This window comes from Pleurodeles waltl, chromosome 4_1, assembly GCF_031143425.1.
Source record: "Pleurodeles waltl isolate 20211129_DDA chromosome 4_1, aPleWal1.hap1.20221129, whole genome shotgun sequence".
In the NCBI taxonomy this organism is placed as follows: Eukaryota; Metazoa; Chordata; class Amphibia; order Caudata; family Salamandridae; genus Pleurodeles; species Pleurodeles waltl.
In genome coordinates, this window is record NC_090442.1 from 782,037,396 (window position 1) to 782,060,712 (window position 23,317).

Genomic DNA, 23,317 nt, shown 5'->3' on the forward strand with positions numbered 1-23,317 from the left:
AACTGTGCTGGAAACAAATACCTTTACATGATTAAAACAAATCATTGCATTAGGTGATGCAATTTCCACACATCATCGTCTCTGCACAATATAGTTTGATTTGAAAAACTGTATATCTGTGCAAATGTAATGGTCATTATGTGTTGTCTGTAATGGCAGTGTGTTACTACACCATGCATGCTCCACTCCACTCTGCTCTGCACCACTCTACACCACTGAACCCTACTCTCTATCACTCCACTTTACGCCACTCCATGCCACTGCACTCTTCTCCATTCGGAACCACTCCACATTATGCCACTGCTCTCTATGCTACTTCACACTGTGCCTCTCTACTCTACTCTGTACTACTCTACTCTAAGCCACTGCACTTTACGCCTCTCTACACCACTGCACTCTGCTCGTCTGCACGCCATACCACTCCAGTCTAGGCAACACCAATCTAATCCGCACAACTCCACTCTCTGCCACTCTGCAACGCTGCACTGTACGCCACTGCACTCTAAGCTAATACACTCTATTCTAATGCACTTTACTCTGTAACACTCAACTCTATGCCCCTGCACTCTACATCAATACACACTGTACATCATTCTAATCTACTCTGCACTCTATGCCCTGGCACTCTACACTACTTTACTCTATGCTATCACACTCTATGCCACTTTATGCAACTCCACTCTAACCTGCACTTTTCCACTCTAAGCCACCTCACTCTACTGTGAAATAATCTACTTTATGCCACTGCATTCTATGCCACTGCACTCTACCCTGCACCTCTCCACTCTATGCAACTGCACTATACTCTGAAACAATCTATTCTACGCCACTGTACTCTATACCACTCTGACCACTGCACTCTAGTTCAGTGCACTCTACACCACTGCAAGCTGACACTCTGCAACACTGCTCTGGCCGCTACTATACTCTACACCACTCTGCTCTGTACTACTGCATTTTGCACCAATATACTCTATTCCACTGCATTCTATGCCACTCTACTCTGCCCAATGCCACTCTATGCAACTGCACTCTACACCAGTGTACTCTAAACAACTGCACTGCCCTTTACTCTGCACCACTGTACTCTATGCCACTGTTCTCTGTACCACTCTACACCACTGCACTGACACTCTACTCTGCAACTCTGTACTCTCCACCACTCTACTCTATGCCACTGCACTCTAGGCACTATACTCTACTCTACACCTCTCTACAATACTCCACTCTGCACCACTCTACACCACTACACTCTATGCCACATGAGTCTACTCTGCACTCTATGACACTGCACCACTCTACATTACTGCACTCTCTGCTACTCTATTGTATGCCACTCTACTCCACTGCACTCTATGTAACTCTACCCCATGCCACTCTATGCCACTGCACTCTGCGCCAATGCACTCTAAACAACTGCACGCCACTGCCCTCTACTCTGTACCACTGTACTCTACGCCACTGCTCTGTGCCACTCTACTCCACAAAACATCACTGCACTGACACTCTACTCTGCAGTGTTGCACTCTCCACCACCGTACTATACACCAATGTACTATGTACTACTGCATTCTATGCCACTGCACTCTATGCCACTCTACTCTGCATCACTCCACTCTACAGCACTTTGTCCTACTCTGCACCACTCTGCACTACACCACTGCACTCCCTGCAATGTGAGTCTACTTTGCAATCTATGCCACTGCACCACTCTACACTACTGCTCTCTCTGCCACTCTATTGTATGCCACTCTACTCCACTGCACTCTAGGCCACTCTACTCTGTCCCATGCCACTCCATGCCACTGCACTCTAAACCACTGCTCTCTACGCTAACGCACTCTAAACAACTGCACTGTACCCCACTGCACTGTACTTTGCACCACTGGGCTCTACGCCACTGCTCCTATGCTACTCTACTCCACACCACTATGCCACTAGCTTTAAGCCATGCTGAACAGCAGCTACTCTGGTGTATAACATGGCTAATGGCTAAAACACATTTGCAAATCCAATAACTCTTTCGTAGATGAGACCTACTGGCTTTGCCAATGTTTGTTAGTACTATGAGGTAGTGAGGTACTTGAAAGAACTGTAAAAAATACAATTACACCATAATAAAGGCTGCTACAAAATGCGCAAATACATTTCGGTTAAATAAAAAAAAGCGCTTCTCAAATACAGATTTGAATAATATACAGTTTCTACCCAGTGCTAAAAAAATGTTATAACACTCCATTAATACCACACACTCCACAGCTCACCTTGGAAAACCATTACAATACCTCTCTGAAAGAAATATCTTTGCCACCAGAAAACTTCAAGTGGCTCCTTTTAGTAAATTCAATGCAGATATATCAAATATGATAGGCAGAAACAATTTTTTCTGTTTCTCATAGGTATCTATTGACATACACATTGTGTAACACACAGGAGCTCCAGCTTATTTACACTGTATCACAACTTCTATAATAGCATTCGTGCCCTGAAGATGAGATGGCCAAGCAATTAGCAACAGTGTAAGGTCAAAAGGACTCATGAACTTTAAAGCGAACTTCCTGGAAACAATGACTTGTACAACAGCTGACAAAACCATCTGTAGCACAAATTTACATAACAGTTTTCTGACATATACATCTTACTGTGTCGAGCCTTGCCCAGTCTGAAGGCTCCTGCTTGTCATGTCATTACTCTATGTTAACATGCAGCAGATGCATATATGTAGCACAACCTGATGAATTGTTTGAGTTCATAAGAACTATTAAAGATCACAAAACATGTATTTTTATGAGAGGGGATGAATATCATTTGAACTATGATTTGGACTTTAGGGTAAGCTAAGGAATAATTTATTTAATTACCTTATACATTCCAGACCTTTAATTTCAGAACTAGTCCAGCCATGGGTTGCCCTTTATTTTTGAATCATGGGTTAGCTCAAGGAAGCTTAGCAGTACACTTTCCTTCTTCCTCAATGGACAGGAGCATGCAGAGAACCCATGACTGCCAGTAGTAACAACCAGTTGCCAGGGAAGGAATGTTTTTTCTAACCAAATAATTTGCTGTGCCCTGCAAGGAAGCGCACTCTTTCTGTATGAGGTAATGACATCACGGTCCTTTCCATGTACGTTGTCTTACTGTGATGATGCCTTACTTGGTGTGGTCCTCTCCCATATCAGAAGATGGATATTTGTCCTGCCCCTGGCAACTAGCTGCCCCAGCCAGTGGCAGGTTCAATGTTCCATGGAGAAAAGGCTGTCCTTCTCCTTAAGTGTGTTCTGTACTTATCCACGCAGAGGAGTGAAAATTCAATGAGGTCAGGGGGAGCTCTCTCCCTAGGTCCTTCACAACTTGCCCATGCAGAAGGCACACTCTCAGAGCAGTGGAGCTCCCGTGTTCGGACAAGAGCCACTAGCACTGTGACAGAAGTGCATGGAAAAGGAGAAGGGTACAGAATGTGCAGCCTAAGAATGCAAGTACCCTAATTTCCCCCAGGCACACCCTTACGTGCAACAGATAAAAAGAGCATTTAAGTAAGAAATGTTTATTTACTTTTTAAACCGTGCTGCCTTTCCTTTTTAATCGTTCGCTATCTAATGTTCAGAGCTTAAAGGTGCTTTTCGTTTGTAATGTCTTAGTGTTTTTTATTTGTTGTTGTTTATCAGAGAGAGATTTTTGCCCTATATTCGAGTCCTTATGAGGGAAAAAAATTCTCCTTTTCAGGATTGTGCCATTTTGTAAGAGGCTTGGCAAGGCCTCCTTCGCTTTTAGTAAAAAAAGAGGCCATTTTAGGTTTTTTTTCTTTAGGGTTATCGTCATGCCAGAGTAATGAAATGCCAGTTTAGATTTTCATTGTTGTAACATCAAACCGGTGAATGCCTAGATTTTAAAAAGTGCGCTGTTAGTAATAACTGTTAATGGGACCAACACACGACGTTTTGTTTCGTAAACCACGGATGCTGACTTGCTCATTTATGCTTCTTCAGCAGAGACTCCGATCGAGGAGTTCACGCCGACGCCCGCCTTCCCAGCTCTTCAGTATCTGGAATCGGTGGATGTGGAGGGTGTGGCCTGGAGGGCGGGGCTGCGCACCGGAGACTTCCTGATTGAGGTAAAAAGCAATTGCGCTTGTTTCCTTATTGCGTTTTTTTGCAACTGAATCAAACAGTAAACATTTTTTTGTCAGTCAGATGAGGAAGACCTCACTATCGCACTTCCAGGCAGTCACTTACGGTTAACCTAGGAACACTGATGAACCAAGATCCTAAGGCATGTGTCAAGGGGAACCTTGTAAATCTATCGAATGGACTCAAAAGCACATTTCATCATTGGTACACCTACCTTCTCCTGACAGGAAATGATGTGGCAAACAGACATCCAATCCCAAAGACAAGCTCGCCTGTTATTGTGTGGCATCAGGAGATAAGAAGAGCACCTGTACTTTAGATTTCATTGGATCAGTTCCTCCGTCCTCCCCTCAAGGCACTGACTCGTCCAATACTCACTGTTCTATTCTTCACTTGACACAAACTCCTTCCCTCGGTGAACAGCCGAGCCTAGACCTGGTCGTCTTTTCTACTGGCAGGTCTGGGCTATGCCCCGTCATCTATCCTCTCCACAGCTGTAGGACTCTTGATATGTTTTATTAGTTAGGTGCACTTTCATTACAGTGGTATCAATGCACTATAGAGGACAGAGAGACCCCAAAAATATCGTTTTCAGGCAATTACTCTGAGCTTTGTAGCTATTTTTAATGTCCTCTATAACTGCAGAGAAGCGTGTAGTTTCGTAGATGGGTGGGGATAGTCTATATTTTTGCTCCTTGGACCCTTGAACATGGACAGAAACAGGGTTAGAGAGGAGAGCAGAATTATGAATACGTTAACAGAGAGGAATCTGAGGCTCAGAAAAGACTAATGTTTCACAAATTCTTGGACGAAAGGATTGGAGTCACAAACATCTCCTTTGACTGTGCTCAGGTAATTTAGCAGGATCCTCTTCTGGCAGTTGTATTCTGTCCCCAGTAATTTAACGTAAGTGTAGTTGGCCAGTGCTTGAAAGGGAAAAACTGAACTTTTTCCTGAGAAGTGCAGGTACTCTCCATCTCAAAATAAAAAAGTGGCGGTACTCAGTACCGACAGTACCGGCCCATTTAAAGCACTGGTTGGCTCATTTAGCCAGGATAAAATAAAGACATTCATAGCTGTGACTAGTGGATGATGGAAGTTGAACAGGGGCATACAATGTTTATCTTGAATGAAAGAATAAACCTTTTTAGACTCCGAAAATCTGTGAGTTCAAATTTAAGTCTGTGTTTGTCATTTTGCTCAGTTTTCCCACAAAGGAAGTGGTGGTGGGGGTTACTGTGGGGAATCTATTTCACCTGCTGCTTCTGATCAAAGCCAAGGGTGCCACAGGGGCAAATCATTTTGAGTCAGTAAAATCTCTGTTTTAGAGTGGTTACGTTTCCTGATATTTACATGGCATGCATCACCTAGTTATTGGAAGCACAGAGGGTATGGGTAAAGATGATTTCACATCTTCTGCCTTAATTTACAAGAGGAGGTGAGTGTTACTTATAGGTACAAAGTGCTTACTATGAAGCTTAGACAGCACTTTTGCTAATGGTCTAATGTAGAAATTCTGATGGAAGTGCCCATGGCACTTTGCAGAGGTTCTTAATAAGATGTATAACACGATAAAGGAAAATTAAACACATCAAAAAGAAAAGGTGTGATCTTGATCAGGGACTTGTGGAAGATACCTAGAACCTGATTTAGAGTTTGGTGGCCTGGTTATTCGATTACAAATGCAACACAGTACCCTTTCCACCAAACCCTCAATAACCTGCTTCATTTAGAGACAGGTGGACCGTAACTATTCCATCAAGAACCCCCCCACCATCATTTGCTCCGTCAATGGAATACTTCCTCTGACGGCCTGACAGATTAGGGGCCCGCGGAGGAAGGACTTTATAACATCCACCTTATTTAGGTGGGTGGTATAAAGTGTTCTTTTTCCTGTCTGTCACTGATAGGACAAGCCTGGAACCAAATGACACTGAAAAAGTAATAATGACCCCCCACAACCTGAGAGAAAGCTCCAAGTGTGCAGGTCACATTAGTTTATCATTTTTACAAAACAAACTCCGCTGTTGGAGTTTGCTTTTGAAAAACAAAAAACATTTAAATGCCGGCCGTATTGGCTGACAGTACAACCAATCAAGACCTCCTACATTCATTAATCAAAACCACCATGAATGACGGTGCTGCAGGAGCAAATGGTGACTGGATGTGTTGAAAGATGCTGACAGATCCATGAAACTAAGGACACCTCCATCTTTATTTGATTTGACACCTTCAAAACAACTACCATGACCTGGCTGAAAACTGGTGAATAATGTTACGTTTTCTGTTAATTGTTGCAATGGAGTGCTGATGGTTCCTTTGCACATTTTCAGGAGGACATTAAAAGAGGATATAAAATCTATCAGGATGAGTAGGATCTGTGGTAGACTTTGTAAAGCAGAAGGGAGCACCCTTAATTATCAACACGAAAATACACCAGATGGTTAGAGCTGTGACTGTCACAAAAGATGTACTGATAATACAGTTACACATTTGTAGAATATATCCATGCTCCATGCTCACGGATAATGCCTCTCTTGCCGTACCCTCTCTTCCTTAACAAAGACTCTCATATACTTTACCTCCCCATGTCTTTGTTTTATTATTCATTTTTCATTTCCTTTGTCCTTTCTTCATCATCCTTGATGGCTTTTTAATAGTTGTTTGTTATGGAGAAGATGTGGCCCGTATTATGGCAAGCACCTTATCGTTGGATTGTGATCAGTCTCAAAAGCAGGAAACTTACCCTTCAATCCTGCATGATGAATGTGTCAGGATACCAGCATTTTAAAATTAAATAAAAAAAAATGAAAATAATTTTTAAAAGTTTAATCTGACAATGCGGTGGAAGGCTGTGCAATGCTTTATCAGTATAATTTTGTTGAAAGAACCGTTTGAAGACTAGGTGGCTCAGTTTGTTGCTCTCAATTTGGAAAAACGTTCCTCAAAAATAATTCTAGTTTGGTAAATCCGTGCCAAGAGTTCGTGCCTGTTAAACTGCTGTAATGGCTGGATTATACCATTTGTTTGCATGCCATGTTATTCCTAATATTTTGCATGTTATCAGCAAAGAAAGATGAACCATTTGTTTGGCTAGATTAAACTGTGTCTCCTTACTCAGAGACAGAACATGGCTTTATGAACCAAATTATGGGCTTCATTATGAGGCTGGGGGTCTTAAGACAGCCAGCTTCACAGTGGCAGTCAGGAACGCCTCTGCTGTGTCAGTCCAATTGCCACATTAAGACCCTAGCGGTCAGACTGCCAGGGATCCGCCGTCTCAGCCAGGATTGGTAATCACGGCGAGAGGAGGTCGCAATCAGCCAAGGCAGCACTGCATGCTGCGCTGCCCCGCAGATTATAACCTCATTTTCCCACAACCTTTTCATGGCGGTTTCACCACTCTGAAAAGGCTGGCAGAGAACAGCTGCCGGGGGCCACAGAGGGACCCTGCACTGCTCATGCACTTGGCATGGGCAGTGTAGGGGTCCCTTGGCCCAGCACCCTCGCAGTGTTCACTGTCTGCTGGGCAGACAGTGAACACTGCGAGGGTGGCGGTGCACCCTGCAGGCAACAGCATTGCCGCATGCAGCTCGATTTCGAGCCAGAGACAATGCTGCCGACTGTTTCCCACTAGGCTGATGGGCGGAAACCTCCGCCCATCAGCGTAGCGGGGAAACTCCTAATAGGTCCGGTGGGTGGCAGCCACTATGGCGGTAGCCACCCTGCCTGGAGTTTGGTGAACAGGTTATCCCGTCCGTCAAACTCATAATTAGGCCCTATATGTCCATCTATACTTACCCCCTCCTAAGAGTAGTGTTTTACTTTCTGGTGATAAAAGGCGAAGCACTTGCATTGGAGTTTGTTATATTTAGGGGGAACGTTAATAGAACGGGCCACATTGTCCACAGCAAATGAGATGGTTGAATTAGTAAAGTTGAAGGAGTATAAATAATGTTTATTAAAGATCAGAATAATACTGGACTTAAATTGAGGGAAATTGCAACTTGGAAATAGTCAACTGAATGCCAATGATGCCAAAGGCTGAAGTTTAGGAATATGAAATACAATCAGTCATACATTTTCCAAGCATGCCAAGATAGTCAAGCCAAGTTATTTGTAGGGGTGTGTGATGTTGCTAAGTCGGACATTTTTAAACCTTTGCGGAGGACTATGTACAGCTTTGCAAAGGTTGCAAAGCTTTTTTTTGCTGTGAGACTTTAGTGTTAAAATTGTGATTTGTGAAACAATGTCTGTCACACATATATGTATCAACACTTACCAAATGGTTCTGCATATGACGTGCTTTGCAAAAAAGTTAATGTTCTATGGCACAATACCACTGTTCAAAGTGAAGCTCTGTAAAGGGTAAACTTGAAGAGAAAAAAATCTGGAAATTGTTGCCACTATACAAATTATAATTTTGCAAAATGTAAACTTGAGGAGAATAATTCTGTATTTATGTCTAGCTTCCTTGGGTTAGATTAAAGTCTCTTGCCCAAAATTCTCCCTCAATGTAAAAAAAAGTTGGCACTTGTTAAGGAAAACCAGGACACCTGCAAAAGTTCGAAGATTAACAGATTTGCAATAAGCTGCAGTTGAAAAAACGTAAATGCAGTTCCTTAGGTGGAGGAATGATTTTATTACAGAAGATTCAATGTCTAGTGTTAAAAATATCTGTCGTGTCCAGAGAATGAGTATTATAGAAGATTTGCAAGGACAGAAGAGGCCTAATATGATCTAAAAGTGGACAAATAGAGGATTATCCGTCTACGAACTGACGTCACCTGCAACTAGCAGATGTTCTTACCCCAGGCTGAAATGCTCAGCTGTCTTGAAATCATGCAGTGAGAACTATGTTGGAATTCCTGTAGGGCAAAAACGGACAGTTATGGTGCTAAGAAGTTTAGAACTATTTGCTAAACCTTTTTTTTAAACTGAGGGCAATCAACCCAAATGAGATCATTTTTACATGAAAGCAATTCTTGCCCTTTCTCCCTGTTTCTTTCTCAAAGGAAGGTTCTAAATCAACCAGGAAGGTAGCAGATTAACCAGGACTGATTTGTAATCTACAAAAATCTACAATTGTTCTCAAGCCCCTGTCTAAAAAAAAGTTCATAAATCTGAAATCTGTTCTTTATTGTCGACTACACATCAGCAAGAAAGGTTTGGAATCGCACTGACGTTCACCTTCTAAATGGAAGGATGAGCAGTTAAAGATTTTATAGGAATATAACCAGAGGTAGAAAATTTACCAGTGATGAATATCTCCTCTCTAATCAGATGATTCGATGATTTCTTCCAGGAGTAGGTGGGGCCTAGTCTAGAAGTAAGTCAGAAGTAAATCAAACCTGCTTACAGAAAAACCTTTGTGAGTCAAGTTGAAGGTATATAATGAAGAGAAAGGAGAGATACCAACAACTCACCAACTAAGAGAATGCCTGGTTGAAGAAAGAGAAGTTCTGGTATGCCACTGACATACCAGAACACTGGGTGATAAGAAAGCTGCAGCCTCAAAATGGATGGTGCTAAGAGAATCAAAGCAATGTTTGTATGACGGATAATCAGTGAGCCCTCCCGAAGGCCTAACACAGAGCTACTTCCAACGTTGTGCTTCTAGTTACGGAGCTATGCTGGAAATAAACCAAACACAAGTAGAAGACTTGAAGCTCCTGTTCCATAGTTACTCATCTTTCTTTATTTTAGCACAAGTTGCCTCATAGTGGCTGCTTATCCATGTTATAGATATTTGCATATCTTGTCACAGGGATTGGACCCTGAATCACAATTCTCTTCCATGTCATGCTGTCCTCTTATAGCCACAGATGACTGCCTTCAAGGTGCTCACTCACCCATACCATGCCCATTCATCTGTTGTTGCATGGACAAAGTAAGCGTCCTTCGAGGTACATGTCTATCCTCTCTTACACACCTCCTCATCCTTAAGGTCCTCAACATCCTGCCCTCTAATTACTCATTTATGCTTCCCCAAATTCATAATACACTTCCTTTCACATATCCTGACATGCCTGTTCCTCATTTATCTTTATTTCAATGCCTTTTGAACCCATCAGGACATCCTATGTGAAGCCACTGCCTTCATTCCCTTGCAGCTGTCATTCTGTGAACACATATCCCACCTCCCTCTTGACACAAATTCTTGCTCATTAAATTATACTTTTGTAGATATAGATCGTCCTCTGAGGACGTTTGCTTACTCTTCTCTTGAGCCCCTGCCCCATAGCACTTATACACATTGCTCACACTTCCCTCCTGTTCTGCGCACCACACCCGCACTGAGGGCACTCCCCCATTCTTCTCATGACCGTGCCTTCTCCCTCAAAGAAGTGATAATTTTCTCCATGTTTACAGGACAACGTGTTAAGAAACTTCCTTTGACTACCAAACGTGCTTTGGGAGTTGTAGCCAGACTTAAATTTCAATGAACTCATTCGGTCCTAGGCCTTTCGTGAGAATAGCAACAAAGAAATAAAATAAGTAAGATAACAAAAGACAAACAGGAAACAAGTTGTGCATACTGATGGGGCACGTTCACTTTGTCAGGTTTTGTTAGTGTTTGGATGATTTTCTCCTTTTCCTCTGGTGCCTCAAGGCTTCGTCCAGGAATCAATCTAAGTGCGACATCAGTTACTTTTCCTGCTCTACCAAGAAGAATAACATTCATGGTCTAGTATTCTACATGCTTGAGTTTTTTACTAGCAGTCACATTGTCCTCTTAAGGTCGTGGTGCGATGGTACGTTTTGCACAGAAGAGTTAAATTTGGCACAGTTTTTATGCAATTTATGGAGCTTTTATATGCGGATGAGATAGAGTGGTCTTTCTGTTCCTGGAGTTCATTTAGTGGTAAGATGTTACTGCCTGTCATAAAAAACAGTCTTTCTTGTTTTAGCAGAATATTTAGAGGCAGGAAGATGGTCCTTTTGGCACTGGTGCTGAAGGGTTCTGGCCTAGATATGTAACCATTTGATTAAAGTTATAGCTTCATCATGGATCTGAAAAGGATTTTTGGAGAATTTATTTGCCTCCTTGGGGTCTGGAAGGTGTTCCATGGGTTGTCTGACAAAATATCACCAACAACAATATTGGCAACAAAAATATCCCCAAAAAATATTGAGAACACAAATTTCAGCTTTATATACTTTGTATGTAAAGTCAAAAATATTGACAATAAAAATATAAAATATTTTTAAAACCAAATAATACTTGATAATATGCTATTATGCATTATATTGACTTTGAAGCTATGTATGAACTTTAAAAAATAACATTAAGTTTCAAAAGATGTAATTATAAATCATATTAGACGATGTATACATTGCAAACATAAAATAAAAATGTATAATTAAAAAATATAAATAAATGGAAAATATAATAAATCATATTTTTGGGGAAATATTATTTAAACATAGCTATTAGAAATATGAATAAAAGTGTATATATATATATATATATATATAATATGATAACAAAAATACATTAACAAAAGCTTGGGAAAAATAAATTATATTTTTTATCAAGCTAACTTTTAACATAAAAAATATATTAAAACAACTTTAAAAATCAAATAAAAAATAGACTTTGAGAGATAAAATTCACTACTCTTACTGTAACCAGACAAATAGTAGGGAAAGTGTTGAACTTTGGAAGGGTCAGATTTACTATTCCCACTCCAGCAGAAGCAAAAGAAGGCTAATTGTTGGACCTGGAGGGGTTAGATTTACTATCACCTCTCTAACCCAAGCAAAAGTAGGAAAACTGCTGGACTTTAGAGGGGTCAGATTTACTAATCCTAGTCCAGTGTCAGCAAAAGTATGGACAATATTAAATGTTGGATAGATTTAATTTTCTTTTCCCACTCCATCATAAGCAAAAGTAGGGAATGTGTTGAACTGTGGACAGGTCAAATTTACAATTCCCCCTCTAAAGTTAGTAATAGTAGGAAAAGTGTTGGACTTTGGAAGTGTTAGATGTACAATTTCAACTCAAATCTAAGCCACATTAGGGAACATGTTGGACTTTGGAGGAGTCATGTTTACTATTCCCTCTCCAATCTTAGCAATAGTAGCGAAAGTGCTAGACTTTGGAGGTGTCATATTTACTATTCATACAAGAAGGTAAGCAAACGTAGGAAAAATGTTTGACTTGTAGGTGTCAGAGTTACTATACCCACTTCAACCAAAGCTACAGTATAGAAAATGTTTGACTTTGGAGGGGTCAAATTTGCTATTCTTACTCCAACACTATCAAGAGTAGGGAAAGTGTTGGACTTTGGAAGAGTTAGATTTACCATTCCCTCTCCAACATAAACAAATATATTAAATATGTTTTACATTAAAACATTTCCCTCCTTACTACCTTAAAAACAAACACCAGCAAACAATTAAACATAAAAGCAATTATAAAAAATGAAGAATTAATGTTAACTTAATTACCAAAACAATTACAATTAAAACAATTGTTACATCATAATGTACACAGTTTCATAATTAAACTGATCAACCAATTAAAAATCAACAAATATTTAAAACAACAATGTACATAATTATCAATTAAAAAGTAAATGACATAAAAATGAATTATAACTTAAAAACAATAATTTTCCTTTTAAAATGTTTCCACCCTAATCCCTTACAAATCCAACAACCTGCTACTAATGTAACAATTTCTAATGAAATAATAAAATACATTCCATTTAAAAATGTACAATCTATTCTAAGACAAATGAGGCACAACTATTATGATAATCATACTAATAGTTTGAAATTGAAAACAATATTTTATACAGATATATTACATTAATCAATAATATTTACAACTATATTTGAAAAATGATATTATAACAAACACAAAATTGCTACCTTCTATATTCTCTGCCACAATATTTTTGACATCACAATATTTTGGACACACTATTTGTGACCCACAATATTTTCTATACAATATTTTATCAGACTACTGACTACAATTAGATCTCTGAGTGCTTGTCACAGTTTGTGGATAATGGGGTTTCTAGATTTGAACTCTGACTACTCTGAGTCCTACTCTCTTACTTCAGTTCATAAGAAACTTAGGAGGCAGTCTTGCCTCAATAGACAACTCACCCCTTTAACTTATGTCATAAAAGACCCACCCTCCCATTGCTCCTCCTGTTTAGTAGACACGCTTAGCCTGATGTAGATTCATTTGTCCTGACAGTAAAGGGAGGGAAGGAAGGATGTATGGGTTGAAGCAAGGGAATGTACTGCTACTTCATAGAACAACACACTTTGGTTCCCACCATATCTTCCAACTCCACCCTCTTAGAAATCCTGCTTTGCTGCAAATCTCTGCAATGGAGCCTCCCTGAAGTACAGCCATCAATCAAAGCATACTGAAAGTTATGCTTGCCGATATCCTACCAATGTAGGAATGTCACTTTTATCAACCAATCAGTCAAACTCACCTTAAACCCACTGAGTTAGTGAAAGGGAATGAGTCTGCCACCTCAGGCTATTACCTGCCAGCAACAAGGAGCCAGCCATGCTGTCCTCTGTGGTTTGATCTCCAAAGATGAGCTGCACATCACTTTTCACCCGGAATACAGCCCCAGTCAATCATGAGCTGGCCAGACTCTGTCTCGACAGTTCGACAGCTCAATAGGACACAGACACTTTCCATGCCCACGAGCATTTCTGAAGAAATACAAATATCCCTGTGCAAGCCACAGTGCTTAACTTGTAAGAGAAATAGTGCCGGTGCCGAAGCCTTACCCAGAAGTCCATGGCCAGTGCAATGAAACGTCAGCATGCTGACTAGCATGGCTGCATAGCTGCACAGCCCCGAAGCACCTCAGCCTCTTTAATCCACTGTTAGACACCCCCTCTGCATTCATCTCACTCCGGCAGGTCCCTGCTTTCTCCCTTTTTTGATGCTGTTCCATCTTTCTCTTCATCCATCTTACACATTTGTGTGTTTTTCCTTCTTTTGATCTCGGGAAATGTCAGATCAGGAAAAATCAGTGCCAGTGCTAAAAAATAAGGGCCAGCAGCCTCCAACAGCAACCACCAGCTCAAATTGAGCACTGGTGAACCTGCCCGGCAAAGCAGCGCTGCCAAATGCCACCGCAAACCCTAAAGAAGCATTTGCAATGCAATGGGTCTCGCGTTTGCTCAAGTTAAAGCTTTTAGCGTTGTAAACTCCTAACCAGACTTTTTTTGCCACATAAACTGAAAAGTAAAACGGTTTCACATAAGTGAGCCAACGGCTGCCGTGAGTGCAAAGCAAACACACAAAAGGAAACAGAAGTTCACTTGCAGTGAAATGTATCGGCAAAAGTGCAATTATCCGTGTAACTGGCAAAAGTGCAATTATCCATATAACCGGCAAAAGTGCACATATTTATGTCACAGGGTTGATGTCATGCAAAGCACTCTACTACTGCCCACCGAGATTACGCTGCCTATGAAATAAAGAGAAAAAGTACTGCAGAAACCATATGGAAAACATGGAGCCTCGTATGTTTTCAGTAGTTGGCCGGTGCACCTGAGGCGGGCTAAACACCAGAAAAGGCATGACGTATACATACCTTTCACTAATTAAATCAAGCTAATTTTAAAAGGCAACCCCACAAACCATCCAAACTGATGGGCTTGATATGGGTGTGGTTACAAGCCCATAGAGAGGTTACAACAGGGACGGAGCGCTCTACCCTAAAAATGAAAAATCCTGCTGTGAGCTATCTGCGAGGCTCTGCCAACAGGTAGGGTTGCTCAGAGACAAATCAGGAGGAGCTTTTATGACATGAGTTCGAGGGATGGAGTGTCTATCCAGAAAGGACTGCCTCCTCAATCTGTTATGAACTGAAGCGGGGTTGGGGTGAGGGATTAATGTCTCTTTATTGCCTACTGGTGGGAGTCGAGTGCGCTTGTTCTTCGATTTCTGCAAAAAAAATAGTCCTGCACAGGGAATTGTAGCCATGGGTTGCTTCTGTTGAACCAGTCTGAGAGACATTTATGATAATGATGTATAACAGAAACATCCATGGATGGAACCCTGGTGTCCTGGTGACATGGAGTTGGGTGCTTGGCACTACTTTCTCTATCCATCATGAGTGAACAAGAAAGTGGAAGGACTGGCTTGCAAACGTCTCTGATTTCATAATCCAAACTGTTACTGGAGTGAGGTGCCCTGGGGAGGAACTACTGCGTGGGTTTTTCTGACTGCAGGGGTGTAGCATACACCCCACCACTTGAACAAGAAGGTGCACAGGCGAGGACGACTATTAGAGACAGTTGTGTGTAGCACCTAGTATCTTTAGCGTGCACGGTGGAGTCCGTGGCAGTGCCATTGCTGCCCCTGGTCTCAGAGAGCATATAGACGGCATCAGGAACCTAATAAACCGTACACACGACTCTGAAAGCCATGTTTTTCTGGAGTGTCATCTGCCTGCCCTCCCGCCGGTCTCCTAAGCAGCAACTTAGCTGTGAGGCACTAAGGATGGGACAGAATGTCCTGTGATGTGAACAGAGGTTAAAAGGCGCATGCTCTGATTTGTGCTGCGCCTAGTGGCGTTGTGCTGAATGGAAGTACTTCTGCTCAGGAGTTTGGCAGCAGAAATACACAAATATTTTACCCAATATAAATTTTTCTGTAAAACTTGATGAGTTGATTCTGAGAGAGCAAGTGCCATTTTCGGTATATTGTAGGGAAGGAAGCATAACTGCACTCCCGACTGCACCAGCTTCGGAAAATCTGGTCTGTGATCAGATTGAAGGTAATATCTGCAGTGCGCAGTGGAAACCGGCGATCACCATCAGTGCAATATTGCCATCCAGTGGAAAGTTTTTATACAACATTATCAAATTGAATAGCCTATAACCAATGTTAGCGATTAGCCAATATCGCAGTTCCACCGGCACGGATCCTTCCATTTAAGGTAAAATACCCGCCTGCCTGTCCTTTGTCCGAGCTTTAGAAGGCGAACAGAAAGCAGACAGGCGAGGCTATATAAATAATCTGCAGGATCTATTCTATTTACCTCAAGAGAGCATGTATTTGAATTGAAAGACGTGATGTCCCTGTAGAGTAGAAAGTGTTCGTTTGCATATTTTGTCACCTTGCTGCCGTGTTTTTGACTGAACACAGACTGTTTAGTGTAACAGACTGGTTTGATCTCCTCCAGTCATCCGACAGGGCGAGCGCCTGTACTATATAATTTGAAAACGTAGGTTTAGTAAACCTACCGCACTGCTCAGTTCCTAAGAATCCTGCATGCGGCGTTTTAAGTGGAACCTCCATGTGCTTCCTAAGATATGGAAGGTTGTTGCATTGTACATGGTTTGTTTCCTTGCTCATTCTGGCTTTATGCCATCTAAGAATGTTAGATCCCAGCAAAAGTTTTAGTTGATGCCTATTCCTTGTGCTCAGTTCCTGATGCGCACTAAACCCCACGTGTTTCTCATTGTCCTTACATTTGCTCACCACTCGCGATCTCTGATGATTCTTGTGTTTTGCTAATGCTTGTTACTGCACAAGTTGGATCGTTGTGAATTCAGGCACTCTCTCAAGATACATTAGAACCACCTTCTTCGCATCCAGAGAACGCAACCCCACTTCCCTGGAGATTGAGGCTCAAGAAAGAAGATAGTGATATTACTTTTTGCTGTGCACGAAATGAGGAACTAACCTTGGGCACTAAATTTGGACAAGGTTGATGATTAAGTCGGTCATCAAAGATACTAAAGAATGGAGGCTTGCATGAGAGGTATCCTAAATCATCCAACTTCCTGGCAGAAATGATAGTTGCGAGAGCAATACTTTCAACATAAGTATCTTCATGACAATTGAATTAAATGCTCAAAGGGAGGAAACTTCAAAGCCTGCAAAACCAAAGGAAGATCCAATGCTGGACAAGAAGGATGGCGTGAAGGACAGATGTTACCAAACCCCTTACGTAGACTTTGCACCAGAACCCGCTCATCTTCTAAATTGCCCCATGGAGCCCTAAAGGCTTTCATTGCAGCTCTTTGGCTGTAACTGGTAGAAGAACTAAGCCCCAGAAAAAAGCCGTCTTGGAGAAAATCTAGGATCTGAGGGAGAGTAGCAGACGAAGTTGGAATTGCCTCTTTAAACACCATTTAAAAAACAAAAAAAATCCAATGCTTTGAGCATGACAACTGAGTGATGGTCTCCTAGATGCCTGATTTGACAAGGAACCAGACCCAGGATAAACCCTTACCTTTGCCCTTACATCTTCCAGTCCATCAGCTTGAGTCTTTTTAGCGTCTGAAGACTGGGAAAGTCCAAAGTGGATAGAATTACTGGAAGAAACTATTCCTGGTCTGTCCTCATCATTATCCGTAGAATTAAACCAAGTCGAGTGGGGCTAGGCTGGATCAATCGGAATTACCAGAGTTCCCCCTCTCATTACCCTGAGCAGAAGGCATTGCAGTAAGCGAAAAGGGAGAAAGGTATATGGGTGATCGTTTGGCCAAGGACATGAAAGAGCATGTTTGACCATGCACTGTCCTCCCTCGTCCTCCAACAAAAGAGAGGGAGGAGATTATTGAGATTCACTACAAACAAACCCACCTTTGGGCATCTCCACTTCTAGAAAATCTGATGGAACAAACAACAAGAGGGAAAGAGAATTTTTTTGGGAGGTTTCAATCTCCCTTCTCAACCTGTCTATTGAGACTCCCCTGAATGTATACCACCCTTGGAGGACGGATCGTGTATTGAGAACGTACAAAGATCTGATCCGATATTGCTGAGATTGAGCTGGCTCTCACCCACCCTTTGACGACTGACATAGGATTTAGCCATCATTCTGCCTGTTCTGATTACCACATTGCTCTGAATCAGGAAGTGGGATAATGACAGAACCAGCCTGATAGCCTCCAACTCCCTCCAAATAGGGGATCTGCGGCTCTGAGGATGTGACCATACTCCCTGGACCTGATGGTTTCCTGTCCATTCCCCCCAGCTCCTCTTGCATGCACCCATGGTGATGATAATTGGTGTCTGGGGACACAACGAGATTCCCTCCAGGCGGTCTGGTGGGTCCAGCCACCATGCCAATTCTGACTTTATCTGCTCTAGTATCAGAAATCTCATTGACATGTCCAGAGATGTTGGTGACCAATGGCGCAAAATGAAGTGCACAAAGAAGTTCAGATGAGCCTTGACCAGGGCACCAGAAAAAATGTTGCTGTTAAGTCCCCTTAAATTCTCATCCGCTGGAGCCTGCAAGCTCTTCAACTCTTACATATGGGATTAAATCTTCAATACCATTTCTCTGGTAGGGGAGCCACCCCTAGATCTGTACAGAATATGGCTTTTACAAATGTTTAATCCTGATCCAGCATTAGCTGGGTTTCTTGTGATGTATTAGAAATGTATGACTTGCTAAGATCTGCCACATCTTCTGCACATGCTCTGAAGCCAGCTGCAGCAGAGATGGGAGGACTATACAATTGCCTAAATATGGTTGCACATCCATTTCTTGCTGATGAAGTATCACCATCAGTGAACACATGAGGGGAGGACCCTGAATTGGAAGTGCAATCCTTCAACCACAAATCTTTGAACTTTCTGAATAGCCGGAGAGATATGCACATACAAGTAAGCATTCTGTAAATCAGTGGTCGCCAGGAAGTCTTTTTCTGACACTACAGGAATGACCCGCTGTAATGTAACCATGCAAAATTCAACACTGGTCTGAATTCCCCTGAAGCCTTCTGTACCAAGAAGAGTATAGATTACATCATCTGACCGCTCTCGTTCTCGGGCACCAAGATGCTGCTGTCTTTGATACTGAAGCTGAAATCCCTGTCTATAAAGCCTCCATCTTGACAGGATCCTTGGAGAGGGGATCAGGCAACTTGAGTCGAGAGGCAGTGATGCCAATTCGGTAGTATACCTATTCCTGATCAGATTCAATACCCAGAGATCTGTGATTGAACTCATCCATGAATTGTAATAGTACATAAACCTTCCTCTGACGTTATCTGGTGTGGCCAGAAGAGGACAGTCAGGAATGATGCTTGGACAACCCTGCCTGGTCAGTGACTCCATGCACCATAATCAAAATCTTTGGCTGAAACCATTTCTTCCTCGTCAAATAGGACTTGGTATCGCTCCTGAGTGAATCATTATACTCCTTATTCCAGTGTTTGGACCCGTTTTGTAGAAGCTGCCGTCAAGAACAAAGTGTGTTTCTTGTCCTATACGGACTTCATTACCATAATAGTTAGCTGATCCCCAAAGAGTTTTTGCCCCTCAAACGGGGTTTTTAAGAAAGACGTTTTCGCTGCAAAGTTAGCCTGCTAATCATGAAGCCATAAGTGTCCGCTATCCAAGACTGCAGAAGCAGAAGAGAAGTCACCTTTGCCGTTTTGATAATCTCCGAAGATATATCTGCCAAGTTTTTGGATTTCTGATACATTTTCACCATTATTTGAGACATGTCCATACCCTCCCGAATGGCATAATGCAGGACTCAATATCCTTCACTAGAGGCCGTGACTTATGCGCCACATAAATGCCAGCTCTCAATACCACACTGGAAGCTCCAAGACATTTCCTTATTCCACTGTCCACCTTGCAATCCACTGGATCACTGGAAGAACAATCATGAGGATTCAAGGATTATCCATCAATTAAGGGCGCCATGATGGAATCCACTTTCACAGAATGCGGAATATCACCACCCCCTTCTCCCAAGGCACAGGATTTGTGAAGGAATTTAGGAATTTGTGCTTGGCCCTGGTTCCTTCCACTTCCTAAATATCAAATACTTAAAGGTTTAGAATTTTATGGAAACACACACTCAGCCTCCTTAGCACGGAACGGATCGAACCCCAAATATTCCATGATATGGAGGAGAAGATGAGGAAGATCCTCCTTCCCAATGTTTTTCCCCTAGATGTTCAGGTTTTCTCAGGGCCTAAATCACTTGAGGAGTCTGTGGAAAGGGTCTTATTCTTATGTTTACCAGCCTCCATTTTCTGTTTGGTGGCTAACCTTTTCTTCATAGCCTCATCAGTCATGGCTTGAAACTGTACTGCCAACACCCTGTCTGGGCTAGTGGGAGACAGAGTCCTTGCACGCTTTGCCTATGTCCAGTTGTGTTCCTCCCTTCATCACTAGCATCAGAAGACTGGGAGTGGAAGGTCCCTTTCTTACCTCTCCTATTTTTCTCCATAATAACACCAGAATGGCAACATTGAGACATTCACCTTCCCTTAAAAAGCCTGCCCCAACAAGGATTAGCCCAAGTCTAAATAATAAAAGCAATCAACACCAATGGAGAGCCAGGTAACTTGAAGACTGGAAACTACCCAATCCCTAGATCATGTCAGATGCTACAAATATATAAAAAATATGCAACACTCCTGCATGTGATCCTCCAGGAGCCTGACAATTGCCAACAGGGGAATCCTATCTCCCTGTCCGAACAGCTCTCGCCCTCTCCTGGAGAGATAGCCCTTGTTCTAAGCGGAAGCAGAGCAGTGTGCAAGTGCCTCTCTGAAACCAGGAAGCACACTCAATCAGGCTGACCTGCACCACAAAGCTTCTTCATAGGTAAAACAGATGCCGCAGCCCCCGCGTCCTCCTGTATTACACAGTGAAACGTGGCCCACTTAACCACTTGAGTCTGTCCGAAGCACCGTCCTGCACTCAAGCCAACACTTTAGAAGAGGAAAGTGAAAAATTTAAAAACAAATAATGGGGAGTATGTATTTCTCACATTGACCTCTGTTAGAGGTTAGGCAATTTCAGGCAGTGGACAGCCAAAATAAAGGCATTTTTGCTTAAGCATTGGGAGTCTCCCGCCTGAATTGGGTCTCTTGGCATGTACTGGGTCTTCTCTCCTGAGTGTCTGCGAGATCCTAAAAAGGTGTGTCATTTTATGTAGAAATCAAGGGTATGTCTGCGAGGTGCAAGGCCTCATATTGTAATTAAGCATGTATGCGAAGTGAGAGGGACGGGGGAGTAATCATTAATATAATGAGGCACAAAGCTGCAGGAATTGCAACTTCATGTACTTTTTAGTTAGTAAGCTTGACCAAGAGTGATGCTTGTAATTGTATAAAAAAAGGTTCAGCTTCAGCACCTTTTCACAACAGTGTGTAACATTCCCCATGGGCTATGCAGGACAGCGGGTTGACTGATGCTATTTGGAAGCTATTCCCCAAGTCCTGCAACTTTCCCCCCACATCAGAGACCAGATACCCCACAAAACCTTACACACACTCTTTCTAACAAGACATTTCATCCCAGCCACTGCTGGCATTAAAGTATGACCTGAAATTTACTCCTCCATGAAGATCTGCACCATTTCCTCCAGCTTCCTCAAATGCTTTGCCTTCCCCTATGACCTTCCTGGGTACCTTCCCACATATATCACATGATGACATGGGGTTAACCCCCTTAAGTGTACCACTCCAGACCTTATCTAATTCTTATATTACCTTAACACAAACCATACAAATTATTCACTTGAGACATGTTATCTTGTGTAAAAACATGGCCTCATTTGTGGATCATAAATCATTATGACGGGTCATAAATCAAAAGCAACAGTGGCATAAATCACTATGACATTATCAGTCATTGTAACAGGACCCTAAACCACCTGCCATTGACTGGCCATAAAATATATATGTCAGACAGGTCCTAAATCATTGTTGTCATATGTCCAACTGATCCTTTTATGACACCTGCTTGTTGTTCGTGGAATGATACATGTCGCTATTTGGGGGTCAAAAATTCCTTATTGGTATGTTTCCTCTTGTGAGGGGGTAGATTCTTAATGGTGTTTAGGCTTAGTTCGTTACCTTGAGGTTATGTTTTGTGCCCGGCTGTCGGTCGGGCAGGTCTGGGCCGCAAGTTCTCCGCTTACTTCCCCTGTTGGTCCCGCTCACCCTGCCATATGGCATTCCTAGGTGAGTGTCATTCTTTTGGCACACCGTCACACCTTAACCAACCAATGTCCCCCTTCTTCCTGCCAAACCACCGAGAGCCTTACATCTCCAGGCGGCTTCCCCTTTACTTCCTTCAGTGGTTGTCCTCCTCTCCTTTGTTCTTTTTTTTTTTTTTTATTTTTTTTTTACATATGCATTCTGTAATTGCCATGGCTGCCCACAGTTTGGCCCAAAACACACCCATTCCTTCTTCTGACAAGTGTACCCCATCCGGGGTGTACAATTCTGGGTGTCGCGAGTATATCAAACCGTGCCTGATGGTTTCCAGTCCATTTTCTTTGCAGTATTTGGCAACTGCTATATTCAGTTTCTCCGTTAATCAAAAGCGCCCGCCATGTGCTCCTGGGAATGATCTCAGACCAGATTAAGGTGGTACTGCCGGATCTTCTTGCCTCCTTGGTCAGCCACAGCTGTATGTCTTGTAGGAGGTCTTTCCTTCACAACTGTGCGAGATCATTTCCCCACCAAGTGAATTATTAAAATGTCTGGGTGCCGAGAAGTAGATGCCAGTGTTGTCCAGTGTTGATGATATTTGGTGCCATCTCATCCCTGGGCACCCCACCACTTGATGCTCGTGGCGACTCGCCCTTCAGCTCGTATGCTGCTGCCCCGGGTCCACTGTGACTGCATCCTGCGAATTAACTTTCCTGGGCTGGGTCCATGTTAAAATAACATGCAATCCATCAACTTCCTTCGTATTCCCCTGATATATTACAGTAGCTGAGGCCTCATATAGGTTCTCTAAGCGATGGAACACCAGCTGCCCATTTCCTTTATATAGGCCTCTGGCATCCCATGCGTCTGTTGTGGCTGCCCCTATCCTAAATGAGTGTGACCTAAATGTAGAGGGTGGGGGACCTGCCTGACCCAAAGCCTTCCACATAAGGGCAATGAACTGGAATCTGCTCAGCTTTTTCCCCATTAGCGTGCATGAAGAGTGGACCCGCTCCCATGGGACGCACCACCAAGTGGTTGTTGAGGCAGCAAACGGGGCAGTACCTGGGTTCCTCTATGCATTGGAGCTGCACCCTTGCCCTTTTTCCTTCTAGATCTGTTTTGGATGTTCTGAGCAGCAGCTCTATTCCCCTCCATCCACAATCTGACATCCACAATTCACAGACATGGAGCATCCATGGTCTTTCTTGCTGGGGACACCGGCTCGCTTACCCTGAACACCAAGAAGAATGCCATTATGAAAGCCA

At 42.5% G+C, this 23,317-nt stretch overlaps 1 protein-coding gene across 1 annotated transcript in view; it reads left to right on the plus strand.

Moving 5' to 3' along the window:
- SHANK3 (SH3 and multiple ankyrin repeat domains 3) overlaps positions 1 to 23,317 on the plus strand; it is a 1,519,554-nt gene that overhangs the window by 1,196,371 nt on the left and 299,866 nt on the right. Inside the window, exon 17 of the mRNA XM_069229472.1 lies at positions 3,987 to 4,111. Within this exon, the coding sequence (XP_069085573.1) occupies positions 3,987 to 4,111 (125 nt within the window). The remainder of the gene's footprint in view (positions 1 to 3,986; positions 4,112 to 23,317) is intronic.